Here is a 26,230-nt window from a genome sequence, read left to right as displayed (position 1 = left end):
AAACAGCATACTTACAGGAACACAGCCACATCAATGTTTACAGCAGCACAATTCACAATAGCTAAACTGTGGAACCAACCTAGATGCCCTCCAATAGAGGAATGGATTTTAAAAAATGTGGCATATATACACAATGGAATATTACTCAGCAATAAAAGAGAATAAAATCATGGCATTTGCAGGTAAATAGATGGAGTTGGAAAAGAGAATGCTAAGTGAAATTAGCCAATTCCAAAAAAAAAAAAAAGAAAAAGAAAAAAACAAATGCTGAATGTTTTCTCTAAGAAGTCTGATTCATAATGGGGTAGGAGTGGGGAGCATGGGAGGAATAGACAAACTCTAGATAGGATAGAGGGGTGGAAGGGGGAAGAGAGGGAGCAGGGGGTTAATAACGATGGAGAAATGTGATGAACATCATTATCCAAAGTACATGTATGAAGACACACACACACAAAAGAAAGACTCTTTAAAAATCACTTCATAAAGAAATAATGAAGCTGTACAACAACAACAACAACAAAAGATGAGAAGATGAGAGAATCACCATCATTTAAAAATCTACAGATGGATCAATATATTTATCAAGTGCCCTCAATGTGCTAGGCACTGTTCTAAGCACGTGGGAATAGCGTTGAACAAAACTGAGAAAACTGTCTGCCTTTAAGTGTCTTGTATTTTGCTATGAGAGTTGAAAAACAAGCAAAATAAATAATGAGTAAAATAAGTAGTGGTAGTAAGAAGTATGGAGAGATGCAAAACACATGTCTTGCCCAAGTCTAGCACAGGCGGTGGAAATGGGGTTTCCCTTGGTAGAATGGGGTGGCTGAGAAATAAAAGCTAGGAAAAAATAAAAGGATGAAAAAATTATAGGACACAGAAAATAATTTCAAAAGCAGGGGCAGGATGGGCAAGTGATCAGACAGAGATACTATGAGATATCTTCCTAGCAGAAAGGAGATAAAGGTCATGTGTATCGGACAATCTATTGCAGAGGGAGAGCCATGGATAATTTGCAATGCCAAACCTAAATCTCCCCGGCTACCATACGGAGAGAAGACCCTCATGTAAATCATGGATGGCTTCCTGCACACGAGGTTAGTAAGTATTACTGATACTAAGAAAAGCAAGCAATTATATAGTCATATGTAACAGATACTATTTTGAGGACTATATATATATTAAAATACCTAATCTTCACAGTAACTTCATGAGGTATGTTCTATTATTATCCCATTGTACAGATAAGGATACTCAGGTACCAAGTATAATCTTCAGGTCACAAAGCTAGAATGTAGCAGATACAGGATTCACATCCCAGATATTCTGACTTTTGATTCTGTGTTCTTGGAAGGGACATATAAAGTATATATTTGGATATTTGGGGATCATAGTACTATAGATTTTTTAGATAAAGTGGCCAGGAAAAACTTTCATTAACAAGTTAATTTTTAAGTAAAAAAAAATCTGAATAAAGAAAGCATGTGAATATCTCTAGGAAGATTATTCTAAGCAGAGGGAACAGAAGGTATAATAGCTGTGTGGGAAAAATGTGCCTGTGGACTCAAGGGCTGAGAGTAGGCCAAGGCAGTTGGAACAGAATAAATAAGGGAGAAGAGATATAAAAGCCAGATCAAAAAGGGTTCATAAGGCCTTTGATTTCTACTCCAAATAAGATAGAAAGCCATTGGAGAATCATACAAAGTGGCATAATGTGACTTATATTGTTACAATTACTAGCTCCTAAGAGTAGACTGGGGGTGAGGGGGGTGGTTGGAAATAGGAAGACCAATTAGAATGCTGTTACAATAATCCAGGCAAGAGATGGTAACTGCCTCAGGATAGTGACAATTATATTCCAGGTATGTTACTTGGGCAAAAAGAATAGAATTTGCTGAGGAACTGGAGGTTGAGTATGACATAAAGGATGACACCAAGATACATGGCATAAGCAAGAATGGAGCTACAATTAACTGAAATGAGAAAGGCTGGAGGAATAACAAGTGATGAGGTGGAAAGAATTATAAAGAGCTCAGTTATATTAAGTTTGAGATGTCTATAAGATTTTAAGTAAAGATGCCCAATAGATAATTGGATATCTGAGTACAAAGAGCAAGGACAAAGTGGGGACAGGAGTTCTAAATTTGAGATCTATCATGTTGTGTAATAGATAGCATTTAAAATCATGATACTAGGGCGAAGACAGAGAAGCGGACTAAGCTTTAAAGCATTCCAAGACAGTAGGAGTAAAGAAAAAAAAAAATGTTAAGAAAACTGAAGGTAGTTTAAAAAGCCAAAAAAAAAAAAAAAGCAAAAAATATGTTATTGTAGAAACCAAAAGAACTTCAAGGAAACTGAAATTGAGATGCTGATGAATTCAGAAAGATAAGACCTAAGAATTGACCCCACTATATTCAGCAAATGGGGAATCCTCGTGACTGTGACCAGAAGAGGTGTGGTAAAATTCTTAATCATTAGATGACAACACATTATATGCTTGTTTATTGTATGTTTCTTCTGTAGAACACAAGTTCTACAAAGGTATTAACCCATTAAGACCCAAGTTTTCAATTCTGCAAACATAATATATACCCAAATATTATTCAATGTTATCATAAGTGGAATATTTGTTATTCTACTTAAGTTTTTATAGGTGTTCCACATCTGGAATGAAGGAAAAAATGGGTTAATTTAAGGTCACTGTCTATTTGTTCATATCTATACACCCAGTATCTACAACAGTAGTTGTTAATTGGTAGTTCAGTAAGAATTTGTGCAATTAATGAATGCAAAAATACTGTAAATGAGAGAAAACCTATCCTATAACTTTAGCACCAAAACAAAACTGATATTAATTTTTTAATGAATGCATTAGCCGGCTGCTATTATATCAAATATCTGAGACAATCAGCTTATAAAAAGAAAAGGCTTATTTTGGCTCACAATTTTGGAGATTTGAGTCCATTATTGTTCCATTGTCTTTGGACCTGTGACAAGGCAGCAATCACAGCAGGGAATGTGTAATGGAGCAAGCTGCTTACCTCATGGTGGCCAGAAAACAAAAGAAGGAAAGAAAGATCACAAGAAATCCAAGTTCCACAAGTTCCCTTTTGAGGGCACAGACTAATGATCTAAAACTTCCCACTGGACTGCTTCATAAAGACTTCTACTACCTTCATACAGCATCAAGCCTTTAACACATAGGTGTATATCTTGGCTTTTTTTTTTTTTTCTATCAGATAGTTTTCTGTTGGAGACTACTGAATTTGAAAACTTCATTTAAATTTTCTTTTTCTATTTTAATCAAATAGGTAGAAATTTGTTGATAAGAGAACATAAATAAGGAGGAAGGTATTATAAATAGAAAAAGTGACAACCAGAATGAGGAAAATAATATTTTGAAAATATAACTGCTAAGACTTAATGAAGGATGAATGGTAAAAAGAAGAGGATAAAAAGCTAGGATGGTTACCATTCTCACATATAACTACCTTGGCTCCACATGCTTATTATGATAACTTTCTAGTAGACCTTCTTGCTTTAAGGTCTTTTGTTTTACTTAATTTATAGATAGTTTTGTCAGAATAAAAGTAATTGTTTCCTTGTTGGAGTTTTCTTAAAATCTGATTGTTTCTTGTCAAGTTTCTGAAAAAGAAACCTGATGGTATGTGCCTTAACTATTTAACCTTTAACAGAGTATATATTCTCTAAGGAAGAACGGAAATTGGAAAAGTAACACTAATGAGTCATATTAAAATTAACCTTATTATTAAGTAGTAGAGAGAATATTACATTTTCTTGTAAAAAACAATCAATTACCTCCACTCAAAATAAAATATACAACAACCAAAAAAATCTGTCAAGCAAGAATTCTGTCGATCTTGATTTAGAGACCATGTGAAATTACATTAACGTAAAAGAATGCTACTAAAGACCAAGAAGTTTCAACAAGGAAAATACTGATGATACTTATTCCTTGTAAACACTTGTATTGAAATAACTGCCTTCATCATGGGAACACAGTATCTGTTTGATAAGAATAGATCATTATTTTACTGTAGCTTATACAATAGTGGGGAAAGTTTATATAAGTAAGGTATAGAGTAGGCCAGGCCCATTCCAATAATGTTAAAACAGTAGAAGAGGGCTGGGGATGTGGCTCAAGCAGTAGCGCGCTCGCCTGGCATGCGTGCAGCCCGGGTTCGATCCTCAACACCACATACCAACAAAGATGTTGTGTCCACCGAAAACTAAAAAATAAATAAATATTAAAATTCTCTCTCTCTCTAAAAAAACAGTAGAAGAACCCAATCTCTATCTAATCCTGTATTTAGAATTTCTTATACCAACTCCTTAAATGATAGAAACTGCTTGATTAGAAGGCTACTAATTCAACACTAATTTTACCTCTAATACCTTCACTGAGATATGCTTTCGTGGAATCCACATATTTTTATCATTTCACATATCCACTCTCTCTACATATTTAAACCAGGAAAGACGAAGAACAGAATCAACCAAATTCTTCCATAATAAATTACTGCCCTATTTGTATCATTCTTATGTTATGTTCATAACATAATAACTTTTATTTAAAAAAATAGGAAATTGTTACTGAACAGTGCAGAAACTAAAAGATACAGTTTTATTTACTAAATTTACATTTAAATAAATGTGATAGAGATTGAATGAAGAAAAAATATTTAGATCAGGAAATAACAGTATAAAATGATAATTTGTAACTCAATGGTTAGGAAGGTGTAAGAAGTATCAAGAGCTAATCTTTGAAGTCAGGAGGTGTCTCTTTAAAGGTATAAATAGAAGTAGAAAAACAGGCAAAACAGCCCTGACACAATACATTTATAAGAGTCATTAAGATAATGGGGGGGAGGGCTTTCTTTCTTTCTTTTTTGTATCTTTGTTTCAGGCATCTATTCTTAGATACATTGTAGACCTAAGAAAGGATTAACAAATGAGTAGAAAAGAAAACAATATATGAAGAGAATTTTAAATAAAAATGAATAAAGGAGGAAAGGGCAGGGGAAAGTCAAGTTTTAGCATTATGGGTGGGGGAAAATGTTTTCTCTATCTCTTAATAATTGTTAGGGTTGACAGACTTAGTGGTAACTTACTTAGTTTACAAAACTTAGTCTCAGTCCCTCCTCCTTCCTGACAAGTTCACTCAAGTGCTTCTAGGAATTGGTCCAGGAGAAGACTGTATGTAGAAACCTGAAAGCCAAGATAACTATGGAGTTTATCACCCAGCAGCCTGATGTTCTTATTTGAACAACTGAACCGTGACTACTTACATGTCAAGTCTGATTTTCACTCCAAGGTCCTTTTGATTTTCACAAATTGATAATGTATTTTAAAGCACTCCTAAATATCAATAATTCACTTCTATTTCAGCATGTCATACAGTTAATGATTCTAACAGAAGCTACTTTTTGAAATATTCATATAGGAAATTTTAGAATAAAAGCTAATATTAAAGCATTTTCAAATATATTACCTTACAAATATGATCCGCAAGATCATCCTTCTAAAAACTTTCAGCCAAAAGAAGAAACAGAGGCATAGAGAAGTTCAATATTTTATCTAATTTAGTAATCAGGAAAGCCAGGATTAGTCTTCTAACTCCAAATAATATACTCATTCTTATTTTTCCACAATTTTAAACTTGGGAGCAAAAAAATATTAGTGAATTATAACAACTAATTCTTTATATTTTCTTCACTTTAACCATCAACTGGCATAGGTTACGCATTGTACTTAGGAAACTTGTGGGGAAAAAAAAAAAGTAAAAAAGAAAAAGAACTTTGCCTTTAACTCTAGGTTCCTTACTATATTCTTTTATATCTGTTGCCAAGTACTTTTCCTGAAGGTAATTACTGGTAATTACTCTCTGTGATTGCTATGTGCATGTCAGACATTATCATTACTCTAATTATAATACAGTTAGCCAATGCTGAATTGTTAAATTTCAGTTCAATTAAATGTTTGTTTTGCAGTCTATTTATAGATATGACAGATGTATACTGCTCAAAGATAATAATGGAATTTGATATACTTTTCAGAAGCTGATATAAAATATACAAAAACATTAAAAAGGACAAATTGGACAATTTAGTAAGGACTGCAGCTGCTAAAGCAATAGTAGGGCAGCTCCCTAGGATTTTTAAAACCTTTGCCAAAATAACCAATGAATAGCTCTTTCTATAACATTTTCAAAATTAATAACTGCTGAGAGTGATCACATCGAAAAGTAATTTGAATTTAGTTTGTAGGGAAAAATAAAGGAACATGAGTTATCTTTTCTCATTGGAATTTTTATTGTAAATTATACATAAAAGTTGGAATTTTAACTATTTTTAAGTGTATCTTTGAGTGGTATTAGTTACATTCATAGTGATGTATATCCATAACCACTACATATTTCCAAAACTTTTCTGTGACCAGAGAGAGAACTCTATAGTAGTAACTCTCCATTCCTCTCTCTCTCAAGCCTCTGCTAGGCTCTATGAATGTGACTACTCTAGATATGTGACAGTAGAATCGTACAATATTTGTCTTTTTATGGCTATTTTCAAGGTTTATTTATGTTGTGACATGATTCAGAGTTTTGTTCCTTTTAATAGTTAAGTAATATTCCACTATGTATATAATTTTTAATCCATTTACTATTGGATACCTGGACTATGTATCAGTCCATCTTTCTGCTGCTGTAACAAAATACCTGAAGCTAGGTACTTATGAAGAAAAAACGTTTGTTTAGCTTACAGTTTTGGAGATTCAAGATCAACATGCCAACATTTTTTCTAGTGAGGGACTTCTGGCTATAACACAACATGGTAAAGAACAAGGATAACCGGCCATATGCAGAAAGGACCAAGCATGTGGAATAGCTTTGCTTTATAACAATCCACAAGAACTCACTCACTCCACAAGACCAATAAGAATCCCCTCTGAGGGCACAACCCTCCAATTACCTTGATCTAGCCCCTTAACTCATAAAGGTTCAAAAACCTCAATACAACCACTCAGTACCAAGTTTCTAGTACATAAACCTCTAGGGGGACAAACCACATTCAGACCATCACAAACTGTTTTCACCTCTTAGCTATTGTAAATAATATCGCTATGGATATTAGCTCAGAAGTATCTGTTTGAATCTTTGTTTTCAAATCATTTGAATATATATGTAGAAATTGAATTGCATTCACATGGTAATTCTATGTTTAACTTTTTGAGGAACTGCCAAATAGTCTTCACAAGTGGCTACAACACATCATTTTCCCACCAGCAACAACAAGGGTTCCAATTTTTCCACATCTTTCCCAGTACATATATTCTCTTCTTAGGATTATAGCCATCTGGGTAGATGTAAAGTGGTACACTGTGGTTTTGATTTGCATTTTCCTAATAATTAATAATATTAATCATTTTTTCATGAACTTATTTTCCATTTGCATATGTACTTTGAAGAAATGACTTTCCCAAGTTCTTTGTCTATTTTTCGATGGTATCATCATACTCCTGTTTAGCTGTAGGGCTTCTTTATATATTCATATATATATATATATATGAATATATAAATTCATATATTTATATATTCATATATAAATATACACACACACACACACACACACACACACACACACACACACACATATATATATTTTACATGTTCCCTCATCAAATACACAATTTTCAAATATTCTCATTCTGTGAGTGGTCTTTCACTATCATGATTGTATCATTTGGTGCACAGAAGTTCTTAAATATAATAAAATCTAATTTATCTTTTTAAAAAACTACTGTTATCTGTTTGTCATAATAAAGAGTCCACTGATAAATCAAAAGAAATGAAGATTTGCCACTAAGAATTCTAAGAAATTTAAAGTTTGGGCTCTTAAATTTAGGGTTTTTAAAATCTATTTTGAGATAATTTTTGTAAATGGCATAAGGTAAGGGTTCAACTTCATTCTTTTTCATGTTGTCTCAACAATGTTGAAGGAAAAAAGTTATCTTTTCAATAATAGAGATGCTAATTTATACTATACTGTTGTTCATTTAAAGGCTGGCAATTCTCAAATTGTAATTTATTTTTTCCAGTATCTTAATATTTTTTTTGTGAATAAAGGCATCCTGGTTTTTATTTTAAAATATTTTTAACCCTACTTCAAAAGTAATTAATGTTTACTATCAAATTTGGATAACTAGGCAAACAAAAAAAAGAAAATTAAAACAAACATTCAGAAGAAATAGAACATTCTGCTTTCTATTATTAAAGTAATTCTTTTCTCTCTTTCTAAATGTCTTTCTAGATTTGTTATATTTATCCATGTTAAGTATACTACAAATTTTAATGGCTGTGTAGATGGAGGAACCAAAATTTTTATTTAACCAAACATATTAAAGTCTCTAAATAAAATAAAAAAAATAGGGCTGGGGATGTGATTCAGTGATTCAGTGCCCCTGAGTTCGATCCTGAATACCCACCCCCCCGCCAAAAAAAAAAAAAGAATGTTAAAAAAATACCACAATGTCCAATCGCTGTCCATTAGGCACAAAAAGCTATTTAAATTAATTGAAAGTAAATACAATAAAAATAAAGTTCCAAACAGTGCTCACAAGACAGCAAGTGCTTATAACCCTGTCTGGCTAGTGACTATTATACGGGTCAAAAGAAATACAGAGCACTTTGCTCATCATAGAAAATTCTGTTGGACAAAAGCTGTTTTAAAATGTTTAAAATTGTCACTATTATAAATAACTCCTGAGTTAGTTAAAGTAAATAAACATTAATGTATAGATGTTAAAGCTGCATTGATTTGCTTATGGGCATGGTGAAATAGAAGAGACAAAGATCTCTGGGGACCAGTCCAGAGATGCTACAAGTATTACAGGCTTTGTAAATACTACTGTAGAAGCAGTAGTCTGTACAGAAACAGATGATGTCACATTACATTATTTCCAACTACTACTTATTTTTACTAACATTATTCTTGGGATTAAATATGAATATTTATTTATTGTCCATTTGTGTTTGTTTTTATGAATTAATTTTTCTTTGCTTATGATCCTCTAAAAGATCTTAATAAAGAAAGGATATGAATACTTTGTTTTCCAAATATGTTTAAATATTTCTTTAGTTCATAACTTGCCTTTTATTTGTTATGAAATGAAGGTTAACATTTATACATTGTAAAATAGACACCTTTGTTTCTGCTTTAAGTGATATGCTTAGAAAGTTTTCCTGGTTATATGTTCAACCATTTTTTTGTTTGTTTGTTTCATTTTATACATTTAAATAGTTATGCTACATAGAATATATACTGGCATATGGTATAAGGCAGAAACTAGTCATGTTTTTCCCCAATGTTAGAATATTTCCAATCTCAATACAATTCTGAGGGATAAAAACTTACAACAAAATCTACCAAGTAGATACCAAGTAGAGATCCAATCCAATCCAATCACTTTTATGTGGGAACACAAAAACTGCATTTTTTCTTTCATTTATTTATTATTTAATTATTTATTGCAGTACTGGGAATTGAATCCAGGGGCTCTATCACTGAGTTACATCCCCAGTCCTTTTTATTTATTTATTTTTTATTTATTCTAATTTGTTATATATGACAGCAGAATGAGATTCAATTTATATTACACATATAGAGCACGAATTTTCATGTCTCTGGTTGTACACAAAGTACAGTCACACCACTCGTGCCTTTGCTTTTTTGTCACTCCTTTTTATTTTTTATTTTGAGACCTGAAATTTGTGATTCTCCTTTCTTTTTTATTTTGAGACCTGAAATTTGTGATTCTCCTTTCTTATCCTCCCAAACAGCTGGGATCACAGGTGTGTGCCACTTTCATATTTTAGAAAAAGTCTACACTCTTATATTTAGAAATGTGGCTTTTAAGATTTTGCTTTCTCAGATAATAGAATTTCCATTCAGCCCAGGAATTAGACCTTATTTTCAAAATGAAGAGAAAAGTGAGCTATATGTAAAGAATTTTTGGATAGAGAAAAAGTATGTAAGAAGTAACAAAAAATTACAATTCCAGCAACTTAGGATATTGAAGCAGGATGATCCCAAGTTTGGTACGAGTCTCAGTAATCTAGGATCCTATCTCAAAACAAAATAATAAAAAGGGCTTGGGGTATAGGTCTATAGGAGAGCGCCCCACGTTCAATCCTCAGTTATAACAACAATAAAGAAGTAGTACCAAAAAAGTGAGATCTAGTCTCTGAAAGACCTATATGGACCAATCTGCCTGTCTTTCACAAAATCACAATGAACTCCTAAAATGGAGCCTAAAAGACAATTCTGAGGCAAAAGTTTTCTCACTCTTTATACTCATATTGGCAAAGTTTTTCACTAGCAAATTCACAAGTGTTTCAATACATAAAATTTAATAATGATTGCTATGATTGTTATTTTTTACTCTTATTACTTCATTATGATTTTATTAGTCTCAAAAATAACTCAAATGTTTTATTAGGAGTGAAGTTGCAACTTCTATGGTTTTAGCTTTAAAATAGACTCTTTTAAAAGAGAACAACATTGGTAAATCCATAATTGTTAACATTCCTTAAGTTCCACAATCCCACATGAACATTCATTATTTATTATTTTTTAAAAATCAGTTCCTGCCCAGGGCCATGGTGCATGCCTGTAATCCCAGTGGCTCTGGAGGCTGAGGTAGGAGGATCACAAGTTCAAAGCCAGCTTCAGCGAAAGTGAGGCACTAAGCAACTCTGTGAGACCCTGTCTCTAAATAAAATACAAAATAGGATGTGACTCAGTGATCGAGTGCCCCTGAGTTCAATCCCTCGTACCCTACCTCCTTTCAAAAAAATTAGTTCCTTTAAAGAAATATTCTAAAGCTCTAATAATAAAAATCAGCACCACCCAAAACAAACATGAAACTGTCAGGCAGAGGAATCACTTCTATCACAGTTTCACATTAACAACTGGTATATTCCTCTACTGCAACATTTATCATTATCATATCATATTCCAACTACTTCTAAATGTATTCTGCTAAGGCTGGGAGCTCCCTAAATTCATGTCAAGCCCAGTAATATTCTTTCCCCACCTTTAGTTACATCCAAAAACTTGGCACAGAGCTCAGTAAATTATGGATGTCATGATATCTTTTCCTTAAATTACACATTGTTTGTCCAAGAGCAACTGCCTCCTTTCCTAGTTTAACTTATTTGTGTTTCAAAATCCTTTCAAGCGGTGCTCAAATATGTGCTAATAGTAAGTATGACCCTTCAAACTGCCACACACTATTTTAGCAAAGTACTTAAAATACATGAATTAAAATATTTTTGTGGGACAGGTTATTAATGTTTGCATTTTACAAGAAGAAAACAAGCTTTGTGATTAGAAACTCATCAAAGTTAACAGCACTAATAGGTCACAGAGTTAGACATGAACTGAGGGTTCTAATTCTCACAGTGTACCTTTCACTACATCAAGCATGAGTTTTCAGACAATTAACCTCTTAACAAAATATCAGTTATACTAGAAATACTTACACTGACCCCAGCGCCCTGTTCTTGGGTTCAAATAATTTGGATAAAGGCCATTTGGACGATCCATTTGCTGAAGTAGTTTCCGAATATGCATGACCTAAGCAAAATAATTTAAAATTAAGAATGTAATGAACAAAAATAAAGGTTATCAAGGTTTGGTATTAGTCTAGACTTTGTTTTCTTTCTCTTTTTTTTTTTTTTTCCTGTCACTTAAGAACTTATAACCCACTCCCTGCTTTTTGTGTGTGTGATGGTCAGGAAAGCCTGCTATTTCTTAAATGACTCATTATTCTTACAAGATTGTTATTTTAAAAATCAAGCAATAATAAAATCGATACAAAGAAAAGTAGCTCAGATAGAAATAATTTTTAAGTATATAATTATTTACTTATATACATACACACACACACACACACACACACAGAGATGTATATACGTAAGTGGTATTGGAATATAACCCTGGGTCGCTTGTATGCTATGCAATTGCTCTACTGCTGAACTACACATTGTCAGCCTTGTGATACCATTTTAAATTTCTACATTCTACTATCCCGAAACAGACATCAGAAACATTGTTGATAAATATCATTCCAGATATATTTAATATGTACATATTTAACATGAGAACATTAATAATTTCATAGAAATGGAGGCAAAACATTAGAAAGTATTACATTAATTTGAATTTAATGAATTTAAAAAAAACAATGAAGTAAAACCAAATGGTTTAACCTTAAATACTGGTCCCATAGTACATATCCCTAAATTCCTAAAATTCCAATTCCTAAGGGATCTCCAAGAGGTTAAGGGGGAAATTAAATCACAAAATATATTAAGAGGCTGGAGATTATCCAGGGATTTATTTTTATTTATTTCTAGATTGGTTGGATTTTATAAGCGCTTTGGCTGGGGGAGTGTTTAAACAATATAGCAGTAAAGGTGCTTTATTTCTAGTATTCTTTATTTGAGAATATTATGTTTATATTTTATAGGTACCTGGCTGGTATTAATTATTTCTAACTGGTTGGGAAAACATTCTATTTTTCACAGGACCTTGTACATACTTGCTTTTTCTGGATTTGGGCATAATTCTAATCCTTTCTCTGCAAGGTCTTCCATCATTTCTTATTTGGCTGAATGTCATCATCAAATAGCTTTAGGAATAGGTTCAAAAACGCTATCTATATTTCCTGTGTCCTTTCATATTTGAGAGTACCGTTATGTATAATAATTTCAATCTGAATAATTCTATGAACCAGTTTTAGATAGTTCTGAAGGATATTATGTAACATGAGAAAACTAGCAACATTTTGTTATCTGAAAATTATGTATAATATTGAATTATCTTGGCCTCTTTTCCCTATCATTTCCTTTCTTTTTAATTTCTATACATTAACTTTTCTCAATTTTGACTTCTTTTTTTTTTCTTTGCTATATTTTGAACCCTGTCTTTCTTTGCATTGTGCTTCCATTTTGGCCTTCATTTTGGTAATAATTCTATCTTATACTTTGTTACTGATATCATATCTTCTCTGAGCACTTGTAACTACATATTCTGTTCTATACAGATGAGGTCTTATACTCTTTGCTATGGTAATGTTTGCTCAGAATTTTCGACTGCTATTCTCTGATAAATATTTTTTGGCCAGTATTTCTCATGTGCATTTCATTCTTTTATTCTGGAAGATTTTTGTATAAATTCTGTACTTATTCTTTTTTGATGAACTACTCATTACTATTTTTCTTGACTCAGCTATTCACAAGAAAGCTTTCATATATAAGACAAGAGTCCAGGTGTAAATATGTTTTTATGCCCTTTGCTTTCCCCTAGTCAACTGTGATTTTCAATGCAGCACTCACTGCTCAGGACAGAATATCTGTCACGGATTCTCTTTTCTCGCCCAAGTTTGCAGACACAAACATAGCTTGTCTGTAAAATTCTTTGTTATTTTTCTAGCTTCTCACACATTACTTGCAGTCCAAAGAAGTATTAACCATCAGTCTGCGATCCTACTCTCACTTATTTAAGTCTTCTCCAACGCCATTTAATAAAGTATCGAACTTTACTTTTTGTTAGATTTATTTGTGGGAAACATACTTTTGTCCCTACCATCATAAAGCATCTTTTTATAAAATGACATTTTCTTGCCTTTTGTAGCTAGTTCAGAGAAATATTGTTGACTTTTAATGTCGACATCAGTCTTTTATACAAAAAATAAACCCACATTAAGCTCTTGGTTTAGTCATTGAAAAAGACTGTTCAGGTTGAAGATATGGCTCTGTGGCAAAGTGCATAAACATGTGCAAAGCCCTGGGTTCAATCCATTTACCCTTCCTACCCCGCTCCCCAAAAAAGAAAAATTTAGACTACCTTAATATAGTATATATCTATATAATAGATAACCATGTAATCTGTGAATAATCAGTATGTTCTTTCTTCCTTTTCAATTCTTAAACCTTTTGTTCATTTTTCTTATCTTACCATGCTGGCTAGGAACTTCAGCACAATTGAAATGACAATAAATTTTTGTATTTTAAAAAACTTTTAAAATAATAATAAATATTTTGAATGTTTTAAATTGAAAAGCTATGTTTAAGGTAAAAAGAAAAAATAATAATATCCAGAGCCCTGATAAACATATTAAGCACTAATCAAGTCTTTGAACAAATTTTAAAGAACTCTTTTATAACAAACAAAAAAGAAAAGAAAACTAACCTTTTTATAGTAAACCAGGTCCCCTGTCAAGTAGCTGAGGTGGACAAATTCCATATGTAGTGTACCAAATTCAGCCAGAATACTGCTACCTGCAGACGCCCAGCCCCAGTTTCGCCCTACTCCACTGAATGAAAGGAAAAGATTGGGGGAAGGGGGACAACAACAATAACAACAAAAAATCTAATGAATACATGAATTTTAAATAAATCCCGTAAAAAGTATTATATCTAACAATAGTTAATTTATATCTAAAACTTTGATGATTAAAAATTTTGTATAGGTAATACATCCATGTTTTAAAATTATAAAAAAGTATACATTAAATATATTTTATCTAGTCTCATCTCCTTTCACACTGCCAGGCTCCACAATAACTTTCATTACATATCAATTCAAATTTTCATGCATATATAAGCAATCTAAATATATATTCATATTTTCCTCCTTTGCTAGAACAAATATAGCCAAGTATACTAACTCCTCTGTATCTTGCATTTTATTCTACAATGCACCTTCATGGTCCTTCTGTTATCACAGCTTTCTCCTCCTTGGTTTCTTTTTAATCTGCACAGAATTCAATGATATTGTTGATTCTCAGTTGAAACATCCCATCCCAGGGACATAAAACCATGTGTGCATTTCAACTTGTCTCAAACCGTAAGTGTACAACTTGCATTTACGACAAGAGGACCAAAGGTATAAAATGTCCTAAATGGTTAGGACATTATCATACCATAAAGAACTATCCTGCTCCAAATACTGATAGTGCTTGAGTAACGTCTATCACATTATATAAATAGATGTAATTTATTTAATCAATACCCTATTGATGGTTCCTAGAAATATTTCCAATATTTTATTAAGTTTATCATATAAAATTAAAGAAAATAAATTTCTGTGTATTTCAGTTTTGTAGAAATAATCTCTAGGATATGTTCCTGCCCTTTTTTCCCAGCCTGCTCTATAATTTTTTATTTGAAACATTATCATATAAGAGAAAAATTATAGAGACTTTAAATGATGGGTTTTTTGTTTTTGTTTTTGTTTTAGGGGTGGGGTGGTACCTGGGATTGAACTCAGGGGCACTCAACCACTGAGCCAGATTCCCAGTCCTATTTTGTATTTATTTAGAGATAAAGTCTCACTGAATTGCTTAGCACCTTGCTTTTGCTGAGGCTGGCTTTGAACTCAAAATCTTCCTGGTAGGATTCCTTGCATGTGCCACCATACCCAGCTTAGATGACATTATCTTTTTCAAAGGTTAAATTTCTCCTGAAACGCAGTTTGAATACGGCAGATTACCTTGGTTTCAAGCTTTATGGTAATCTATTTCACATTTACCTCTACCTTTTATATAGTTGCCCTGAGATCTCAAGTTATCTTTACCAAGGTTTCTTCACCTTAGCAGATGTAAACACTAATCTCTGGGCTCCTCAGTATGGTATGACTATTAAACTCTTTCTTTAGTCATTTTGTCTTCTGCAATTTTCTGTTGTGATTCATTGAGTCTTGACAGTCATACATACACAGAGTTACCAATGACATGAGGAAAATTTCTAAGAAATTTTTTGAGTTTTTCTTAAGCCCTTCCTTTCTGAGAAAATATCATCATGTCTCAGTCATTTTATCAGTTACAAGACCTGACTTACATAATGGAATATTACTTAGCATTAAAAGAGAATAAAATTACGGCATTTGCAGGTAAATGGATAGAATTGGAGAATATCACGCTAAGTAAAGCCAGCCAATCCCCAAAAAATCAAAGGCCGAATGTTCTCTCCGATAAGTGGATGCTGATCCATAATGGGGGGAACATGGGAAAAATGAAAGAACTTTGATGGGGCAAAGGGGAAGCAGGGGAGGGTGGGGAAGGGAAATGGGGGTAGGAAAGATGATGGAATGAGACGGACATCATTATCCTTGGTACATGTATGACTGCATATAAGGTGCAACGCTACATCGTGTACAACCATAGAAATGTAAAGTTGTACTGTAATTGTGTACAATGAATCCAAATGCATTCTGCTGCCATATATTAATAATAATAATAATAATAATAATAATAATAGACTATCAGTTTGAGTTTGGCCTCTACTGCCCTATTCCATTGACTGGAACAATCCCTTAGGAAAAAACGCCAGTATAGAGATGAACTTAAGATCATAGCCACTTCAAGAATTGAGTTAGTTGTTCTCTGAAATCTTCAATCAATTTAGTCTTATATACTTCTAGTTTTTATGTTTGCTTTTGGTAAGAAGGTAGTCTGATAAAAGCCCTTCCATGGTTATAAATGGAGGTCTAGATTAATTATTCAAGCAGTAGAGTTCATGGATTCTTCTTAGTAGAATTCTAAACCATTCTATGGGGTCTTTTCTTACTTTTAGAAGTAAAATTATCAATATTTTCTCATCTTACATCCATTTGTCTTCTGGATAAATGGATGTAAAATGAGAATTCAATATCCTTTATATTTTATTGATCAGTGCTGAAACATCAAAATCTATACCAGAACATATCAGTACCTTGCTTAAAGTTCCTTCATTGTTAAATATTATTTTTATAATATCTTTAAATTATGGAAGGCCAATATCACTAATGTAGTTTTAATGACTATAGGCTAAACCAAAGAAAGCATATAAATATAGTAACTACACAGGACAGTCATTTATCTCACAAATAATAAGTGTCTACTACACTGTGGGAGAGGCACTGGTAAACCTATGTCAAACCTATGCTTCCACAATAAAAAAAGATCATTTAAATAGTTACAGTTGTTATAAAGAAAATTAAATAAGAAAATAGAAATCTGAATAATTTACTAAGAAAGAAAGCATGTTAGATGAAAGACTCTTTATGTACCAAATTTAGACAACATATTTCTGAAGTGACTCAGTCTGAACTAAGACCTGAATGATGAGGAGATACTCATGAAATATCTGGAAGAAGAGAATTCTAGGAGGGGAAACAGCAAAGGTAATGGCAATGGGGCTGATGGAAATTAAGGGGGACTAGTGTGGCTAGAGCTCAGAAAGTAAGAAAGTCAATGATATAGGATGAGGTTAGAGAGTTAGTATAATCTAAACTCCATAAGAATTCTGTAGGCTGTGGTACAATTTCAGAATTTTCATTTTAAGTGTGATAAAAGGTCATGGATAACTGAGCATAATGCTTTAGGAAGAAAAACATACCATTTAGAAAGATTAGCTAGGTCTTGGTGTAGTGAATAAATTGCAGTGTTGTCAAATATAGCCCAGGAAGTTCAACAATTTACCCTTCTCTGTAGAAACTTTCTAGCAAAAGTCATGAAGTTAAGCTTCAGTCACAATACACTGAAATACCTTTCAAAATACTAAATTATATACAAGGTTTGTAATCTTTTATTTTATATAGTGTCTCATAAGAAGAATCTAAAATATTAAATTTCATGTACACACACAGCGCTGAGAAAACAACAACTCAGAAAAATAAGGAAATCTTCAAGAACAAGAAATAAAACTGTCAAGGACAGAAAAGTTCCAAATATAAAAAATCTGCCAAAAACCAAGTAAATAATAATTTCTGCTTGTTATGATTTTTCAGATGATCAAAAAAGAAGTATAGATATCTAAATGTACATATGTTTTTATATATAATAAGTACCTGAATACATTTACAATGAATAACAATAAAATAAGTAAAAAACATGATTTCTCTCTTGCCTGATTACCAACAACAGAATTTTAGAAATGTTTGATAAACTTTTAATAATTTTCAAGGTAAATCTAAGTGTCCTACAATCATACTCATTATTTTGATAATAAATTTGAATTATATTTTGTCCAAAGTCCATTGAAAATCTTTCTCTGGTATATTCAAAGAACAAAGCTTCTAGTGAAATGTAGTTATCAGAAAAGAAGTTTGCAAACAATTGATGTTAAAATTTGTCCCCAAACAAAGTATGAACTAATAAATTAAAGCATTCAAACGATGTGTAAGTTTAAGTTGCAATATCTTGACCTACAAAATAATGATTTGATGGAGCTCATATTTTCAATTAGACGTATTTAAATTCTAGACCTCGATGAAATGAAGAAGCCCCATGATTTTGGATTAACTAAATTGGAAAAATTATTAAAAAAAAAAACAACTAAAAGAAGAAGTCTTATTTCAATGTAAAAATATACAGTACTTGGTTCAAAATAGTTACACATTTTAATATGCAAACTTTTAGAATTTAGAATACCTGGCAGTTAAGCAGAATTTGATCTAAGCAACTGTTCAGGAAATACCTTCTCAAATAAAAGCAGACAAAGGTCACAGATATTAATAATTTCAAAATTGTATAAACGTACATGAAGGTGTACTTGTTTTTTTTAAGAAATTATTCCAATTTGAATATTTGGAAAATAGTTTTTTAAATAGAACTGTTTCACAGTACATCTAGTAAAAATAAAACAAATTTATCATTAAATACTGTAAAAATAAATAATTTTAAATATTTTAGCACTTTCATTCTCAAATTGTATACTTACGACTAACATGTTGTATGTTTTCCCTTATAAGATATCTTAACCTGGTTTTTACATTTTTCTAGTATAAATTAATTATTTTCCCTATGATATAACTTAAAGGGCAGCATATTATCGTTTAGAGTATGAAACTTGTTTGTCCTTCCCACTGGAGGTTTAACCTATACTTAGGAGGTTTAACCTATATCTTTTGTTTTTATGAAATATGCTATGAAAAATATGGTTTTGTATATGTCTTCCTTAGCCCACACCTCTATTATTTCCTTAGGGTAAAATGCTGTGTCAAAAGTAATATAAAGTTTTAGAGGCTTTTGACAGAAAGCGATAAACTTGTCTACAAGTAAAACTATAATGTAAGAATGAACTACTTCTCACCTGATCTACAACAGAAGGCAAAATTTTTTAAATTAAAAAAAATACCCTGTTTGACAGAATGTTACAACTTTATTTTAATATGAAATCTGACTTTTGTTTTATTTTCATTTAAATTAGGGAGATAATATATTCAGAATACATAAAATTCAAAGTATACCCCCCAAAATATAAAGACTTATGTCTAAGTCTTGTCTCTTTTCCAATAACCTCCTGATCTGAAAGCCAGTCTATGGTCATATTTTCATCTACCCTTTTGGAAAATTTTGTGACTATTTAAGCATAATTTGAACTGCTTCTTACATTAGTATTTAACATGATTTTAAATGTCTCTTGGTCGTTTCTAATTTTAACCCTATTTTTTAAGAAATATTTTTTAGTTTAGACGGACACATTTCCTTTATTTTATTTTTTTATGTTCTGAGGATTTTTTTTTGGTTCTGATGATTGAACTGAGTGCTTAACACATGCAAGACAAGTGCTTCACCACTGAGCTACAAACCCAGCCCTTAACTCTATATTTTTTCAAACATATTTTCTAAATATACTTTTAAACTTAAAGTTGTCTTTCAATTATTAGTTCATGTTATTTTGTTGTTGCTGTTGCTTTTGCTTTTTTATTATATCATCTCTATAGCCACACCTAGAATCTGGTTTACTTTTCCTTTTAAATAAACAATATTGGGGTATAATTTACATGCAAAAATCCACTATGAACATCCTCACACTTTACTTTTTTTTAGACCCACCTATATTGCTGTATTACCCAATAGTTTAATTCTTCTTATTGCTAACTGGTGTTCCATGATATGAAAATAATAACTACTGAGCTATGCACCTTTGATACACAATTTGGATTGTTCATGGTTCTGGCCTATTGTGAATAAGGTTGTTACAAACAACCTATGAATGGACGTTTATTTTAATTTCTCTTAGAAGGATAATTTCTTAATCCTATGCTAATTCTATTTTAACTTTATACAAAACTGCTAAACTGTTTTCCAAAGTGACTATACAACTTCACATCACAACATAAGTATACTATCTTGCCTTTTGTTTTCAATTTTCCCGATCAATTCTTTACTTTTCTTATCCAATATTGACTATTTTTTTAGTATTTCAATTTTTCTACTGAGACTTTTATTGTGTGTATGGCTGCTTTAGGGATTACAGCACTGACTGTTAATTTATACAATATATAATCAACTATTACACTATTTCCATATAATGAAAAAATACTACAACAGCATGACTTACAATAAACAGTTCAACTTACAATTTTTTTTTTTTTTTTTTTTTTTTTTGGTACCAGGAATTGAACTAAGGGGTATTTAACTACTCACATTCCCAGCCCTTCTTATTTTTTATTCTGAGACAAGGTCTTACTAAGTTGCTTAGGGTTTCACTAAAGTTCCTGAGACTGGCTTTGAACCTGTGATCCTCCTGGCACCAGGATTATAGGTATGTGCCACTACACCCTGCTGAACTTACATTTTTTTTTTTTTTACTTTATAATGTTACAAAAACAATATAGGATCAGTAAAAATCATACTTTGAATTTTGATCTTTTTCTGGGCTATCTGTATCTGTATGTATGTCTATGACATACAGACAGTCACAAACAGACAAACTCTCTTGCCAGGTTTCTGTTCTAGAGACTAAAAGGCTCAGGGGTCACTCTAGTTAAACTGGGCTAACTGGGCTGCACGAAATAACCACACAAGAGACACAAATACCTTTTTCTTTGGGGTTGCTGTGATGGCTCCTCTGACCTTAAGGGTCCACAGAAAGAGAGAGAGAGAGCTAGAGCACGCGCTGACTCCTTTTTTTTTTTTAATTTATCAGCATTTATTATTTTTTTTCTTTTTTTATTGTTGGTCGTTCAAAACATTACATAGTTCTTAATATATCATATTTCACAGTTTGATTCAAGTGGGTTATGAACTCCCATTTTTACCCCGTATACAGATTGCTGAACCTCATCAGTTACTATTGAGGAGAAGCTATTCAAATGAGGCAAGGGGTCAGATTTCAGGGGGCTGAGTCTATCTTCATGAAGTCCACTGTCAGCAGGTTGACTGACACCTGGGTAGGCCACAACCAAGGGCACAGTAAGAGGAGGGGATACACACAAGGCACTTACATAAAAGATTCTATCCTAAACAGGGCAAGGGGTTATATTACAAAGGAACAGGTGAGCATAGCTTCACCCATGGGGCTGTAGCAAGACACACCCATTTCTGTGACTGAGTGCCTCAGCACCCAGCTGTGGAGTGTAACTCAGTCACCCGTAAGGTTGGCCTCCTACACTCTCTGGAGATGCTGAGAAGTGGCAGTGAACCAGATGCCAGTCAGCCATTCAATTACAAGAATAAAAAGTTGATACTATTAAGACTTTGTATTCTGTTGTTAAGCCATAACATTTGATAGGTTAGGTACATTACGCATTTTCGACCTATGATGGGTTTATCAGTCTGTAACCCTATTATGAGTTGAAAAGCATCTGAACTTGCAATGCAATCTGCATACAATCTTTTGAGCTACTGTGATCATACCTTTTCTTCTACATGCATATTATAGACCACACGATTATTTTAAATGATAGCAAGTTATTACTTTTGCTTTAATTACCTTTAGAAGAAAATTCTAAGACTAACCTAGAAAAAATAAACCTTTTATATTCATTTGAATATTTACCATTTCCACTGCTTCTCATTTCTTTTTATAGATCTGTCTTTCCATTTTTATGTCATTAAAAATTTCCTTTAACATTCCTACTAACAGAAACCTGCTAGCAACAAATTCCCTATGATTTTATTTGCCTAAAAATGGCTTAACTTCATCTTCATTTTGAAGAATGTTATTAAGGGTCATGTAATTTTAGATTGACTTTTCTCTCAATGTATTATAAAATGCATTCTAATAACAGGAACAGAAGTGCATACCTGTTAGTCCCAGATATTCAGAAGGCTGAGGAGGAAGAATCACTTGGATGCCAGGAATTTGAAAAAGAAAGAAAAGATGCATGCCCATTGTTTTGGGGATTATACTGCTTCTGATAAAAAGAAAGCAATACTTCTAGTTTTGTTTTCCTGTGTATAATGTAATTTTTCCTCTGGCTGGTCTTCGATGTTTTTTCTTTTCATTCATTTTCATGAAAGATTTTTATCTTTCTGTTTATCCTGCTAAATTTCTTTCTAGGTATCCTGCTAAGTTTCATCAAGTATTAAGAGTCTGCAGGTTTATATTGTTCACTCAAATTTGGAAAAAATGTAGACATTGCTTCTTCAAATAGTTTTTCTGCCATTGCTTCTACCTCCAGGTTTCCCCCAACAATGAATGCTAAATTCTGTGCTCAATTTTCTCTTGAAAGGCAGTTAAATAACTTCTAGGCTGTTCAGTTGTTTCAAGAATTGTGTTTTGGGATATGCTGTCATAGACATACAGTTATGTTTATTCTGTGGCTAGTTTAGTTCTTCACTAAGACATGACCCTTCAGGAAGGTCCATTCAATGTTACTGGTGCTCAGAAATATTTTTGTTACTTCCTATTTGGCTATTTTATTCTACTTGTTTCTGATTTTAATTTTATAAATTAAAACATTTGTTTTCCAGGAAAGCAATCATATGATCTGAAATTAATTATAATTTTGCCTCCAATCCATTCTTTATTCATTTTTCCTATTTTGTTACACTTTTACGACCTTTGCAAAAAAATGTACTGTCTTGTTTTTAGTGGAAAATCTCTAATATTTCATTAAATCTTTGGTTTAATAAAATATATACAACTTCCAGGCTTTGAATCACATTTAGAAAGCCTTTGAACTCCTACATTAAATACATAAAAGCAATCTCCTTCTTTTCCTCTGGTTATTAAGTAAAAGGAAAACAATAAACAAAATACAGGTTATTAAACACGTTTAAGAAATGTTCAGAAACTATGTAAAATAAAGCTATATCTAAATTGATACAAAATTTAAATACTTAAAAAGGCATAACTTATGAAAAGAAAGAAATGTAATATAATAATGTTCCCTAAATTAATTTCTAAATTTAATGCAAATCCAACTAAAATATAACAGAAAAAAAACTAGGCCAAATAATTCTAAACTTTATTTAAAAAGAATAAATATGTAAGATCTAAGAAAATTCTGAAAAAACAGGGTACTGAAAGAACTTCTACTATCAGACACAAAAGTTATTACAATGTTATAATTAAATTCATAAAGTAGAGTTAAAATAAACACACTAATTTTGTTTATTTGGGTTTTTGTTTGTTTGGGGGGTACTGAAGATTGAACCCAGAATTTTTAACCACTGAGTCACACTCTGAGTCCTTTTTATATTTTAAGACAAAGTTGTGTTAAGTTGTTTAGGACCTCACTAAGTTTCTGAGGCTGGTCTTGCAATCCTCCTGCCTCAGCCTCCCAAGTCACTATATTATACAGGTGTGCAACCAGGTCCAGATAAACAAAATGATGCGAAAAAAGACAGTCTGGAAAATGGATTCATATGTACATGCATATACCTTTTATATTATTATATTTACATAAAATTATAATTTCACTGAGAGAGATTGCTTCATAAGTAATATCCATGCAGTAATCCAAACATCTTTAAGAAAAAAGATCAATTTCTATCTTCCTTTTTATACCATAATAAATTCTAGATCAAAGCTATGAAAGAAAAAAAAGAAATCATTGAACTAGAAAAACTCAAATAAAAATCTTTAAAAATTCACTGGATGGGCTTAAGAGCAAGTTAGAATAATATAGAAAATAGTAAGTGAACATGAAGATAAACCAATGGAAATTATTCAATCTGAAGAACAAAGAAAACAGTATTGACAGCCACAAACAAGAGCTTTGAAAAATGTGGAACAGTAATAAAAATTCTTTTATATAAAAATTTCAGAAGGAAATAAAGAGTGGGGAACAAAAAATAATAGAACCATGGTGGAGCACATCTTAATTAACTTCTGAGAATCAAATAAAAAAGAAGTAAAGCATTAAGAGGGGAAAAAACACTTTATATACAAAAGACAACAATTCAAATTCTCACTGATCAGAAACAATGAAAGCTAAGACAGACAGAAATAACATCTTTAAAGTGCAAGGAAACAAACATCAAACCAGAATTTTATATACATTGAACATATCCTTTTAAAATGAATGCAAAATACTTTTTCAAACAAAGAAAATTATAGGAATACATCCCAATGGACAAGCACTGTAGGAAATGCTAAAACAAAGTCTTCAAGATTAAGTGAACTAATACCAGATGAAAACCCTGATCTTCAAAAAGGAATGATGAACAGATAAATGGATATATTAAACATCTAGATATTAGAATATTTCCTCCCCTTTTAATTTCATTGAAATAAATAAATATTATCTTTAATTCAAAACTAATATTTTAAAAATGTATCTTGAGATTTATAGTATACCATATAAGCAATGGGAGGGAAGATGTACACGGAGAGGCATAGTTTCAATGTGTCTCCAGTATTATTAAACAGCACAATATTACAACATTAATTCTAACTTAACAGATAAATTAATTATATATTAACTTTTTTAGGTTGCTAAAGGAATTACAGTGTGTGTGTATATATATATCTGTGTGTATGTATATATCATGGTTGCTAAAGCAATCAATATATATACACTTACATATATATGTATACATACATTTAATGGTTGCTAGAGTAGTAATCACTAACAAAATTAATAGGGGAAGTTAATAAACTAAAACAGAATTCTAAAATACATAAGGAAATCAGGAAAAGACAGGAAGAAAAAACAGAACTTTACTGTATCAGTAATTGCATTAATGTTAATGTACTAGACATTTCAAACAAAGGGTAGATATTGTCATATAAGATACCAAAAGCAAAATCCAATTACATACTATCTCCAAAAGAAATACTATAATTGAAACACAGGTTAAAAAATCAATAGATGATGTAAGGGTAGAACAGCTACATTAAATTTGATAAGTATTAAGAGAAAAATATTACCAGAGATGAAGGACACATCATTAATGATAAAATGAGCTAACCACCAGAAAAGTATATCATAAATATGAATCTCAAAGTTCATAAATACAAAGCTTGCCAGAAACACACAATTAAACAATCACACTTGGAATATTTTAACACACATCATCTCAGCTATTCATAGAACAATCACACAAAAATTAAACAAAATCAAGACACACACAGAGAACCTGAACAATACCATAAATCACCTGAACCTGATATATATAAAACATTATACACATTGTAGGTAGAACACACCTTCTTTTCAAGTGTATTCACCTCCCAAAAAGGCCATATATTGAGCCATAAATGAGTTGCAAAAAATGTTCAAGGTTCAAATTCGAGAGTTTTATGTGAGCACAATGAAACTGAATTAAAAACTAAATAAGATCTCTGTAAAAAAACAAAAGCAGGGCAAGTAAACAATACAATTAAAACCTACTGTTTCATCAAGGAAAAACTCACCGAGAAATTTTAAAATATTTTAAACTGAATGATAATGAAAAGTGATACATTAAAATTCTTTCCTTAGAGGAAAACGTATAGCTTTATAGGAAAATAGTAGCTTATAAGGAAGAAAATGTCTAAAATTAATTACCTGTTTCCAATGTAAAAAGAATAAAGTAACTCCAAGTAAGGAAAGGGAAGGGAATAAGAGAAATAAAGCAGAAATCAATGAAACAGAAAAGACAATCAAGTGAAAATCAGTGAAGACAAAAAGTACCCCTTTAAAAATAATAATAAAATGGATAAATGCCTAGTTAGATTGAACAAAATAAAAAGAGAATACCAATTAAGAGCATTGTATCAGTAATAAATGAAGGGATTATTTACTACAGAACCTACAAACACATCAGGCATAATAAAGTAACAGGAACTAAATAATTTAGATGAAATGGAGAAATTTCTTAAAAATATAATTAAGTAAAAGTGACAGAAAATGAAAATAAAATCTGAATTGTCACATATAAATTCACATTTATTTTTTAAATGAATTATTAAAAATCTTCTCACATAATGCTAAGTCAAGTTAGCCAATCT

General features: G+C 31.7%; 1 protein-coding gene across 2 annotated transcripts in view; it reads right to left on the bottom strand.

Annotated features, from left to right (window-relative positions):
* The window catches only part of Man1a2 (mannosidase alpha class 1A member 2), a 144,440-nt gene that overhangs the window by 52,533 nt on the left and 65,677 nt on the right, over positions 1-26,230 (bottom strand). For both annotated transcript variants that reach the window (XM_040287337.2, XM_005334925.5), the window contains exons 7-8: positions 14,271-14,394; positions 11,558-11,651 (exon numbers count right to left, since the gene is read on the bottom strand). In XM_040287337.2, the coding sequence (XP_040143271.1) occupies positions 11,558-11,651; positions 14,271-14,394 (218 nt within the window). The remainder of the gene's footprint in view (positions 1-11,557; positions 11,652-14,270; positions 14,395-26,230) is intronic.

Source organism: Ictidomys tridecemlineatus, chromosome 11 (assembly GCF_052094955.1).
Source record: "Ictidomys tridecemlineatus isolate mIctTri1 chromosome 11, mIctTri1.hap1, whole genome shotgun sequence".
NCBI classification, from domain to species: Eukaryota; Metazoa; Chordata; class Mammalia; order Rodentia; family Sciuridae; genus Ictidomys; species Ictidomys tridecemlineatus.
The sequence above is the reverse complement of the archived record's forward strand: the minus strand, read 5'-3'. Positions and strand labels throughout refer to the sequence as shown.